We start from the raw sequence: 12,911 nt of genomic DNA, 5'->3' as shown, positions 1-12,911 counted from the left end.
AGCTGGACTCATAGAGGACACTGCCATGGGCTCTAGGTCTCCAGCTGGACTCATAGAGGACACTGCCATGGGCTCTAGGTCTCCAGCTGGACTCACAGAGGACACTGCCATGGGCTCTAGGTCTTCAGCTGGACTCACAGAGGACACTGCCATGGGCTCTAGGTCTTCAGCTGGACTAATGCACAACAGTGCTATGGGGTCCAAGCTCTTGTTTGGGTTCTTGGGTTCTCTAGTATGTGAACAGATCTCCTGTGTTGTTTTACATTTGGCTCTTTGGGTGAACATTATCAAGTAGTCCTATAAACTATGTGTCCTGTATTAAATCTCTTCCCTTGGAAGCCCTGACTATATCAAGGACCTACGCTGCTTCCATGGCTGAGCTACTCTGGAATAAATACAAATGTGCAGCTATCTCTGTAGCATTCTAACTTTAACTCAGGAATACACTGAGGTATAGTATAGCTGACTGAGACAAATAGTTTCACTAAACTAGACACTAAGACAGCTTAAACTACTTTAAATTAGCAGTAAGATATATGAGTAAGAAAATAGATAATGTAACATCAGAAGAATGAAAAGAGGGGATGGTAATAAATGGTTCTCATTTGTGCTGAGTTCATTAGTTTGGACTAATGATGGTAGTTGTGTTTATCAAGAATAGCACAAGAAGAATATAATTGAGAAAGAAGACCACACGTTCAATTTGAGATAAAATTCTCAATGTGAATTAACAGTTGGAAAGTTAAATAGTCTACTTACTTTTGTTATAAATATAGACTTGAACCTTAATTATCAAATCTGGATAATATTATCAAATAAAAAGTATATGGAATAATAAAATAGACAAAAGATGGGTCCTTGGTAGTACAACAAAGCCAGAAAAGTTTCCAGTGAACATGCAGAAGGAATTATTCAACAAGTAAGAGGAGAATCAAGGCAGTATAAACCATTGTAAGTCAAAGAGAATTTAAATGGTCAAAAGTAAAAAATTTGCTAACAGCTGATGTGTGCATGTCTGTGACCTCAGCACTTGGGAGGCTGAAGCAGGAGGCTTGTCTGAATTTGAGGCTAGCCTGGGCTACATATTAAAACCCCATCTCAAAAAAAAATAATAAAAATTAAAAAACCCTGCAAAAAAACAAACTAACAGCTCTTTTCTAAATCTGAAAGAAACACTAACAGTGAATACTAAAGGTGTATTTCAACATGGGCATGTACATATTGTTTCATTAGTTTATACTATATTTGCCCCTTTTCTGTAATTTCTTTTAGAACTTCAGATTTTGAAAATGACTATGTTGCTCTGGTCTACAGAGAGGAAATGTAACTAAAAGAGTTAAACATTCATAGTTTGCTATTTTTAAAAAAGCATGACAATATTATTTATGCAATATTATAATTGCTTTTTCTATCTGAATCAAGAGTTAAAGAGTATCTAACATGGTGAATAAGAACATTCTGAACTAACAAATTGCTAATGTTCTGTATATGGAATATTCAAACCCAGCAAGTTCTCGGGAATACATAAACCTGCTTTAGTAATAAAATGCAAGATTTTGTCCTGTCTGTTCTAACAGCATCCTAAGATCTTCATGACCTACAAGTAGGCTCCTAATAATCATTAGTGGTTAGACTGCTAATATGACAGACAGGCACAAAAAGCAGACATAAAAGCAAACACAAAACTCGTGGTCCAAGGATTTGCTTTATCTAGGGACAAGGTACAGAATGTCACTCTAACTGGTTGACTACTTCAACCAGATATTTTTAAAAAATATATTATTTTAAAGAGAGTAGAAAAATAGGAGATACATTAGAAATGATAAGCAATTTCAAAAAAAAAACCCAAGAGAATATGAATCCAACAATGATTGTTATATTGCACACTGCTGTCTGCAATGGATTTGCTCTGATTATCAGATGTAAGCATGTACAATTGGTCAAAATAAAACTTTTAAGCATTAACTGCTACTTTCAAGAAACAACAGAAATCAGTAGTACAATCATCTTAGCTATCCTGTGTATATACATACATGATTTTCTCCCTGTGTTTCTTTTTTCCTCTTTTCTTCTTTCCTTCATTCCAATTGTTCATTCCCTTGGAGCAGTTTCCTTGCCTTTTATTATATCTATTGTACCATTTAGATTTTATTTACTCTTTCAGGTTCTTACACTACAGGGATGTTTACACATGTGAGTCTGATTTATTTTACTTATAACTATAGCTCCTAGTTGCATCCACTTAACTACGAAAGCCTTGAGTTTATTTTTTATAGCTGAATAATAATTTGTTGTTTAAAAATACCACACCTTTTTTTATCTATTCCTCAGTGGATGGGCATTTGGGTTTCTTGGAAGATATGTTTTATTTAAAATGTGTCATATGCTAAACCACAGAGCAAAGACTTTAAATTATCAAGTACATTCTGTCATACTTTCATATGATTAGAAGTTTGTAATAAAAGCAAAATGTATTTAATAAATTCTGACTATCTAGGATGATTCTTAAAACTTAGTGTATTTGGGGGTTTCCTAAGATCTCAAACAGTATCTGACATGCCAATGAATTTCATAATAAGTAATCAAGAAATACACATTAAACACTGCTAATTTAGTTTTTTGCTTTCATTACCAGGAGTAACTGAAAGTCATACAGCTCAATTTTCTTCATAATTTAAATGCCAATACTCAAAATAGCCACACAGACTTAAAAATACATGAAAAAGCAAAACCAAAACAGAAATCTTACCTTTTGAAATTCCTCCAACATTTTCTTTTCAACCTCAAATTGTTTCATCCAGCAATCTCTCTTTTCATCGTCTTCTTGGAATTCCTTTTCTTCTCTATCCCTCTGCACCTTGAGAGTTTCTTGTTCTCTGTCTTCTAGTTCTTTCTGCTCGTCTTGCCAAGCTTCATAAGACTGCCTACACCTCTCTTCCACTTCAAAGTACCCAAAGTTTATATCTGTATCATCTGCATTCATGACGAGAAATAACAGGATTATTTTAAAGATCAAATCTATCAAACCTGATATAATTTAAAATGGAAAATGAATTTTAAAGTGAGTAAATATGGTTAACACACTATCAAAGTAACATGATGGTGTTAGAAATTTGACTCAGTGGTAGACAACCCACCTACTATGTGCAGGTCCTAGGTTCAATGCCCAAGACTGCAAAAAACCAAAAACAAAACAAACAAATAAAAAATGATGAAAACAACAACTCCTCAAAATCAGACCAAATGAAAACAAAAAAGCAAAGTAAAAGTAATAGCATAAAAAAATGCATTTTTGAATACACATAAGAATTACATGGCAGTTCATAAAGAAGTAAATTTGTTCTAATGGTGTTTGTAAATAGAATATCATGTCCGCATCTTGTACAGCAATTAACCACTAGGAAGAACGTATGCAATGTGTTAATTATTGAAACTGTCCCACCAATTTGATTTGAAACTCTCTCATTGCTATTTGCTTCTCAATAAAATTATGAAAAAAGAAATTTGTCTTAAAATATTCCTGAAAATTTCAAATAAAAGTATAATGTTTATCTTTGTATATTTATTTAAGGAATAGTTAAGTGATATGGCTAAGAGATATTTAACAAATCCAGGATTAGTTATATTGCACAAATCTCAACCAGGAAAATGTTAAAAAAAAATACTTAAATCAAGTTATTTTAGAAGGCAGAAAGCAAATTACACGAACATGAAATTAGGTATAGTAAAGGTATATTAATTTTCAAATGTAATGTTTTCATAATTGTCAAAACCAAAAATGGTAAAAAGATTTTCGGAATAACTACAATCAACCATATAAAAACTATCACACTATCAACGGGCAAAGTGTTCTACCTGCGAAAACATAGTCATCCATAGGCAAATCAAGAGGACCAAGCTCAGAAGGAGAAGCAGAACTAGCACAAGAGGATGCGCTTCTCATCAGATCTTCTTTTTCTATTCCTGATAATACCTAAGGGAGTGAATACTAATCAATAAAATTATATTATTTATATATTAGAGATATACACACACTGAAAATTTTACTTACTTCAAGCTCCCTACAAATGCAGATCATATTTATAATTATTTTCTTCATGAGTAAAAATGTTTTCTCCACGTAAATAGACTATGTCATACCATACAAATGTTTTTCTAAAATTTAATCAATACTTCATGTTAATCTGCAATATTCAGTAAATCTGCTTGGTAATGATTTCAGAATATTTCTGCTAAACATATTTTTCCTACTTTTCCTTTGTTACCCATAATAATTTCTCATATATAAATACATTAATATATTTCATATGATAATAGAGAACTAAGTATTATTCTACTTAATGTGAATTATGCATGTCATAATTTCGATTACTAATTTTCTATCATGCTCTACTTGGAAAGATAAAAGATATTTAATGCAATGAAGTAGTAAACTGATAATTCAAAATTAGCATTTCAAATTGGAATGTTACAAAAAGAGTGAGAGGCATACACGTAATTTTCAAATGATGTCAAGCATCTTAAGAAAGAATAATAAAGTTATATAGAAGTAGTAAAATGAGAGGTAAAACTACAGCCAGTAAGTGAGTTTGCAGAGAAAATTCACATTCATTTGCGGGGCTTCAATATAACACATGTCTAGGCTTTCCTTCACTTTTACATGAACAATTTTTCCATTTTTAAAAAGTACTATATGTAGTTTATACAAAGCATTTAAACTGTAAGATTCAACATAGTACATTCCTAGGAAAAGCAAGACCACTACAATATATTTATTATTTTCCACAGAAATTTTAAGAAAAAAAATCAGGGAATATAGTTTCATTGCTTTATCCATATGAACATTAAATTACCAAATATTAAAGCTCAAATAATTATTTTAATTTCTTAAAGACAGAATTTTCTGTGGTTTTTGTATGTATGATATGCCAAACAATACTGAAAATCAAAAACCAATTTGTTTAGAACAATCACATTCTTTCACTTTTATATTGATGAAGATAAAAACAGTAAATTATCATTTTTATATAAGAAAGAAAACTACATTATTAACTGGAATAGAAAGAACTGTCAAAGGTTGAACATATACCTTCAATAATTGCTCAGGATTTTCTTTACATGTAGTTAATAACCCCATCCTTAGGTGCATATGATTTTTAGAAACAGCTCCATAATTACTGCCTGGGAAAAAAATGAAAAAAATATTGCAATGTCAAATACTAAAATATAATATATCTGAGTCCTAACCTTGTCTTAATCTTTTCATCCCAATTTCTATCAGAACACCTACTTGTCATTAATAGTACTCAAAAGAACAGAAAATAATGAATATCAAATGGAAGAAATTTGTTATAGTCTTTCTAGAAAATAAAAATAATAAATTTTTAATGTACTCTATTGATTACCTTTTATAGTTTTTGACTAAGATTTATTTTTCCCTGAGTATATAATCATGCTTTTAAAAAATTAATTCAATCCACAACACACTAACAATGTAATTTTACCCAAGCTAATGAAAATACTTTAATATAGATATTAGTTAAAAACCTAAGTACTATAATACACAAGATGGAATTTTATTCTTTATATTTTGAAAATTGTTTTAATTGTATTGTCTTTTTGTTATATGCTCAGATGCAGTCAGATTCTTTTTCCTTTGTTCAATTACTGTGTAAGTCATGGAACTGTTTCTTAATAATAAACTTCCTTTCCATAGGAAAATTCTGCTGGCTAACGAAACATTTACATCTACTTTGCAGGTATCATGTACTTCCTGCAATGACTACTTAAAATCATTCTGATGTATATACCTTCCTATGTGAGCTTAAAAGAAAAATATCCAGATTCTTTTGTGATTTGGGTTCTGGACATATATACAGTTGCATAAAACTTTATTTTCAAAAGGCAGGTAATGATATAGTTTTATCCCAACTTAGGATACAGGAAACTTTTAGCTGAAAATAGGAATGTGTAGAAGAAAATTTGTTCCTAAGAAGACTGCAGTGTGGTTCTGCAATGGACATGTTTTCTTTTCTTTCTTTTTTTTTAATTCTTTTTTCCTAACTTGAATGTTCAGCCTAGAGTCTGTATCTTCAAACCATTAAGAATTCTTTATTGAAGTAAACTATTCTCCAAGGATGGATCTCCCAAAGAACCATGTTCTTGGTATACACAACCTATGTTGCCTTCTACACAAAACTAAACAGAACCTGGGTAACCTTCAGGATACGGCAGATAAGACGCTGTTCTATGCTGCCATAAGTCATACAAGCTTCTACTTAAGTCTCTTGGAATTTTGTACCGGAGCTTTCCAACTTGGATTGTAAGTGCTATGTGCTGAGAATTACAAGCAATAAGGAGAGGCCACCTGTGTCTGCAGTTCAGAAGATTCTGAACTCCTCAAAGAACAAGGAATATTAACTGCAAGCCATTTCAGTGAACCACTTAGGAATTCCAGTCTAAGCAAGGCTTCAGATGACTGCAGATTTAACCAACATCCACTATAAATGAGTAAAATGTCCAGGGAAAAACTCCTCTGAGCAATCAACTTATGAAACCATAGAAATAACAAATAGTTTTTCTCAGCCACTAATTTTGTTTCACATCAATATATGATCAGATATTTTCTCTACCCATAAAAAAATAATAATAATCTGCTCATACTTGGTAGAGTATCTCTGTTGTCTACAACTGAGAATCACAATTATTATACACTTATTCAAAAATGCAATTAGTTTCTAACTCCATTTGTACATACACTTGCACAGTTTGTATTTAGAACATACAGCTTTTTTAGAAAATGAGCTACTATACAGTATGTGAATTTTTTTTCTTTTTTTGTGTGTGTTTTAGGGAAGGGCCTACAGGGTGTTCAGGGTCTCATTACTAGGTCGGACTCCTAGTGATCCACCTGTTTACAGCCTCCCAAGAACTGGGATTACAGTCTCAATTGTTATCTCAGCATGCCCTGGGGGTGGGGTCAGCATGACAGGCCCCAGGGATCGAACCCCCAGCCCCTGTGCCTGCTTGCAGGCACTTTAATCCGCTGAGCTATTTGGCTGGCCCATGAATTGTTTTTTCTTGATGGGCTATAAGGATCCAACTAAAGCCTTTTTTCTCATGAGACCCTGTCTCAAAAAAAAAAAAAATGTGAGACTTTGTTATATATATATATATATATATATATATATATATATATATATATATATTTACTGGCATTATTAAACCTGGTTAGCTAATGCTGCATATGGAACTTGTGTGTCACTGCTGTAAATGCTGCTATACCTCTTTTCAAGTACCTAGTTTTCCACAATGTATTTCTTTTAGCTTTGTTCATAACTAAGCTAGAATTATGCTGCATAATCTCCAATGAATCCATGCTATAATACATTTTCATTTACATGTCTTCTGTAAAAATAAACAAAATCCAGTAAAGTCCCTCATGCTTTAAGCATACATTATTACTCTCAACATTTGATTCATACATAGCAAATCTTTCCATACCCTTTCACACAAGCACTAGGATGAAAACATTAGAGTTACTTTCTCTTCCTTTTTAACAATTTATCACTAAATTCTTTTTTATATTGAAAACTACTTCTAGAATCTAATGATTTTTTCTCAAATTCACTCACACTACTCTCATCCCTAACCATAACACTGCAATAGTCTTGCAGTTATCTGGTTACATCAGGGGTCTTCTCCACACAGCCAACAGACTGACTATCTCAAAATATGGTAGATATCTCCATTGCTTCCTCAAACATTCTGCATGAATTTTGGTCCATATGAGGGCTTATAAGAGCTCTGTAGCCTCTGGTACCTTCAAAAATAAAACTCTGCTGTTCTGTAAACATACTATGGCCACTTACATGCCTTGATCTTTATTGTTTTCTCTTTCTGGAACACTGGCTTTCAGATACTTACATTGCTTGCCATGCCCAAGTATATCCATAGCAAGTATCACTTTCTCCCTGACTATCCTATTTAAAATTGGAATTTCTAGGCTTCTGAGATAGCTCAGCAGTCTAAACACCAGCCTACACAAGCACGAGGATCCAGGTTTGGTTCCCTACCACATGCTGTGTCTGCCCACCCCGGGCTGCCTAGCCAGCCACCAAGACCAGGTGTGGTAGTGCATGCCTGTCATCCCACAGCTCGGGAGGCTGACACAGGAGGATCACTATGAGTCTGAGCTGTGTAGTGAGACCTTGGACCAAACACATTAAATTAAAAAGAAAATAAAATTGGAATTTCTAGTCTTTGTCACTTTGCCTTGAATTTTTTGTTCACGGTGACTATCACTATCAAAATACAACTTTCCTTTTGTCCATTATATGTCTTGCCACACTGGAGCATTAGAACTGGAAAGACAGAACTTTATTTTGTTCACTAGTTTATTATCAGGGATCAGAACAGATCTTCTTACACAGTTGTATTTGTTGAGTATCTATCAGTGTGTTAAAATTCATATTAACAAATACATTAAAAAAGAGACCCTGCACCAAATACATAAAAAATAAAATAAAATAAGATTCATATTTAGGAGTGAGGCCATCCATCCCTGCCCTGATGACTGCTGAGGAGACTTGGCAGCCATAACCCCACCCCGCCCAGCCATCCCATCAGAGTTGTGCTGACTGTGGCAGCCCATCCTCACCCCAAAGACCACTAGGCAGATACTACCACAGCAAGCTCCAAGGAGCTTTGGGGAGCACGACTTTGTGCCAATCCACCCTAAAGAGAACCTTGTACAACTTTGGTCTGCACTCATCATAAGTAGATCCTTCTTCAAGTATGGCTTGTCCCCTCCTCCTTAATGAGGCGGTAGCCACATTGAACCCCACACTGAAGGAGTTTTGGTGCCTGCCCTCCCATTCTCTTGAGAGCCTTGCTGAACTGCAAGCTGCACACCTAACATCACTGCAAAAAAATGACAAAAGGAAGGAACAAAAGGTAACTTCAGACCTCTAGTCCACCCAAAACAAGGTCAGGAGACAAGGTCATAGAAGAATGTAGAAGTAACACATGTGACATTTCAAAGATGACAGCAACTGAAAATGATAGCAACTCCATCAGGCTATGGAGAAAATCAGATAAGAAATAAACTCTCAGGTAAAAATGGAAATGAAAACAATCATTAAAGAATTGCTCAATACATCTCATAAAGACATAGAAAAAAAATAGAAGAAAATACCAATGATAGAAACACTGAATGAGCAATACAGAAAAGAATTAGAATGTGTGAAACAGAATCAAAGAGATATCCAGGACATTAAGAATTCCACTGAAGGCTTGCAAAACCACTTGAATGAAACAGAAAACGGAATCTGAGGCCTGGAAGATAGCATTCCAGCTACAGAACACAAACTAAAAATCTGTTAAAAATAACAAGAAACCAGAATAACAAGAAATAACAACACCACAGCTGCAAGATGATGCAAAGAAAAATGATACAAGACTAATAAGCATCAATGAAACAGATGGAAATATCATAAAAGACATAAAAAGAGTGTTTGCAGAAGTAATAGCAGAAAATTTCCTAAGCATGGGAAAAGAATCTGATATACAAATAACTGAAGCTTATAGAAGTCCAGTTAGCCATAATAAAAATAAATCTTCACCCAGACACATAACAATTAAGATCCCAGAAGAGCCGGGGAGATGGCTCAGTGGAATAAGCACTTCCCTGACAAGTGTAAGGGCCTCAGTTTGATCCCCAGGTTCTGAAAAAAATAAATAAATAAATAAAAAGATCCCAGAAACTGAGCAAAGGAGCAGAATATTAAAAGCTGTTAGACAGAAGAAACAGATCAACTATAATGGAAAGCCCATCAGAATACAGCAGATTTCTCAACACAGACCACCCAATCAAGAAGAGCTTCAATATATTTGAAGTCCTGAAAGAAAACACCATTCAATGCAGACTGATGTATCCTGTAAAGCTATATCAAATTGAATCAAGAAAATAGATACTTCCCTGATAAAAAAAACAACTGAAGAAATTCATGACAATCAATCCAACCCTAAAAAGAATAATGACAGATATTTTAGAAAGAGACAAAGATGACCACAACTTCAACAATAACAGAAGAGAACTACCAAGCAGAGCAGGTAATTAAGCAAAGGGAAAAAGTAGGGATCCTACAGTAGGAAAGCAACATGACAAAGATTAAACAATACATACCGGTTATAACTATCAATGTAAAAAGCCTCACTTCAAGCAAAAGAAGCAGACTGGCAGAGTGCATAAAGAAACAAAATCCAACAATATGCTGCATAGAAGAAACACATTTAACTCAAAAAGAAATTAATAGACTCAACATCAAAGGATGGACAACAATACTCTATGAGACAAGAACTCCAAAAAAAGCAGGGATAGCTATTCTAGTTGCTTACAATGTCAGCTTCAAACCAAGTGGGATTAAAAAAGACAAACAAGATCACTACATACTCATTAGGGTAGCAGAAAACTGAGGAAGAGATAACAATTACAAAAATATATACAGCCAATGTAGGAACACCCAACTATATATGACAAATGTTAACAGATGTGAAAATCTAATGAACAATAATATAAATGTATTGGGGGACCTTAATATCCCACTGACACAAAGAGATAGATCAACCACGCAAAAAATAAGCTAAGAAATAACCAACCTTGTGAAGAAATGCACTTAGTAGGTCTTCACAGACTGTTGTACCCAACAGCATCAGACTATATATTTTTCTCAGCTGCATATGGGATGTTCTCCAAAATAGATCATATGCTAGCACATAGAACACACTTTACTTAACATAAAGGAATCAAAATTACTCCATACATATTATTTGACCATAGTGCAATGAAACTGCATTATTGACCAAAAAAAAGCAAAAACTCCATAAACATGTGGAAACTAAATATCACCCTCCTTAACAATCAATGGGCTGGGGATACAGTTCAGTGGCATAAGGACCTGCCTGGCAAGTGCAAGGTCCTGAGTTTGATCCCTGGTACCTCCACAAAAGAAAAAAAAAATCAATGGGTCACAGATGAAATGAAAGATGAAATTAAACAACAGTTACAATCAAATGAAAATGCAGATACAACTAACTGGAATCTGTGGGATGCAATGAAAACTGTGTTAAGAGAACAATTTATAGGGCCAGCCAGATACCTCAGCAGACTAAAGATTCTGCTTATAAGCAAAGTGCAGTGACCAGGATTCAATCCTCAGCCATGCCAGCCCCATCCCTGGGGCACACTGAGATGGTGATTGAGACTGGGCATGGTAGTGTGTGCCTGTACTCACAGCACTTGGGAGGATGAAAACAGGGAATCACTACAAGTCTGATCTACATAGTGAGATCATGTAGACCCTGTACCAAATAGATTTTAAAAAGAAAAATTTACAGTGATAAAGTCTAATATCAACAAAGCAGAACAAGCCCAAATAAACAATCTTATGCTACACCTCAAGCTCCTAGAAAAAGTGAGCAAGTCAAGTCCAAAGCCCAAAGAAGGCAGGAAATTATGAAGATTAGAGCAGAAATAAATGTAACAGAGATAAAGAAAACAATACAAAGAATTAATGAGTCAAAGAGTTGGTTCTTTGAAAGAATAAATAAAATGATAAGCTCCTAGCCAACCTCATTTAAAAAAGAAAGAAAGAAAAAATCAAATTCATATGAGGAACGAAAAGTGTGAAATCACTACAGACCCCATAGAAATTAAGAACATTATCAATACTTATTTACAAAATCTTTACTCTCAAAGGATAGAAAACACAGAAGGAATGAACATCAGTTTAACATATATATGAATTACAAAGCTGAATAATATATATGAATTATATAGCTGAATAAAGATGACGTAAAATTCTGAACAACCCAATATCAGTGAAGTTAAAAATGTAATAAAAAAAAAAACTTGTTGAGAAATAAAAGCCCTGTTCTTCATGGATTCACAGCTGAATTCTACAAGAAATTTAGGGAGGATCTCATGCCAACTGTTCTCAAAAACTTCAGTGAAATAGAAGTGAAGCAATCCTCCCAAACTCATTCAGGGAGGCATGTATTACTCTGATCTTAAAACCAGAGAAGGAACTAACCAAAAAGGAGAACGATAGGCCAAACTCTTTAATGAACATAGTTTGCAAAATTTCTCAATATAATACTAGCAAATAGAATGCAGCAAATCATCAAGAAGATTATATGTCACAACCAAGTGGGATACATCCTAAGAATACAGGGATGGTTCAACACACATAAATCCATAAATGTAATACACCACAACAGAGTCAAAGACAAAAAATCACTTCATGTTCTCAGTAGATACAGAAAAAGCACTTGACAGAGTCCAACACTCATTCATAATAAAAACATTATAGAAAAAAGAATTATAGAAAATCAGAATAGATGATCTTTACTTCAACCTGATAAAAGCCATCTATCATAAACCAACAGCCAATATCATTCTAAATGAACAAAAATTGAAAGCCTTCACTTTAAAATTAGGAACAAGACAAGGATTCCCAGTGTCAATACTCCTGTTCAATATAGTTGTGGAAACATTAGCCAGAGTAATTAGATAAGAGAAAGAAATAAAAGGAATAATGACTGGAAAGGAAGACATGAAATTATTTCTATTTGTAGATGACATGATACTGTATATAACACCAAAATGTCCACAAGTAGATTTGTAGATTTAAAAACCAAATTCAGTAGCATAGCAGGATACAAAGTTAACACTCAAAAATCAATATCATTTCTACAAACAATGAATGCACTGAGAGAGAAATTATACAAACCATGTCTTTCAGACCCAGTCCTAGCCCAGGTCCGGTGAGTGTGTGGAGAGCTTCCTGCTACCCTGCGCCCACGGGACCAGTCCCAGCCCAGGCGCAGCGTGGGCCGGACCCTCTCCCACC

At 34.1% G+C, this 12,911-nt stretch overlaps 1 protein-coding gene across 1 annotated transcript in view; it reads right to left on the bottom strand.

Moving 5' to 3' along the window:
- Window positions 1-12,911, bottom strand: part of Lrriq1 (leucine rich repeats and IQ motif containing 1) — a 238,734-nt gene that overhangs the window by 188,043 nt on the left and 37,780 nt on the right. The window contains exons 4-6 of the mRNA XM_023716257.1: window positions 5,090-5,181; window positions 3,856-3,973; window positions 2,750-2,973 (exon numbers count right to left, since the gene is read on the bottom strand). Of these exons, the coding sequence (XP_023572025.1) occupies window positions 2,750-2,973; window positions 3,856-3,973; window positions 5,090-5,181 (434 nt within the window). The remainder of the gene's footprint in view (window positions 1-2,749; window positions 2,974-3,855; window positions 3,974-5,089; window positions 5,182-12,911) is intronic.

The sequence above is a fragment of the Octodon degus genome, unplaced genomic scaffold (assembly GCF_000260255.1).
Source record: "Octodon degus isolate 3935 unplaced genomic scaffold, OctDeg1.0 scaffold00004, whole genome shotgun sequence".
Classification (NCBI taxonomy): domain Eukaryota; kingdom Metazoa; phylum Chordata; class Mammalia; order Rodentia; family Octodontidae; genus Octodon; species Octodon degus.
Note: the sequence above shows the minus strand (reverse complement) of the source record. Positions and strands in the feature narration are given on the sequence as shown.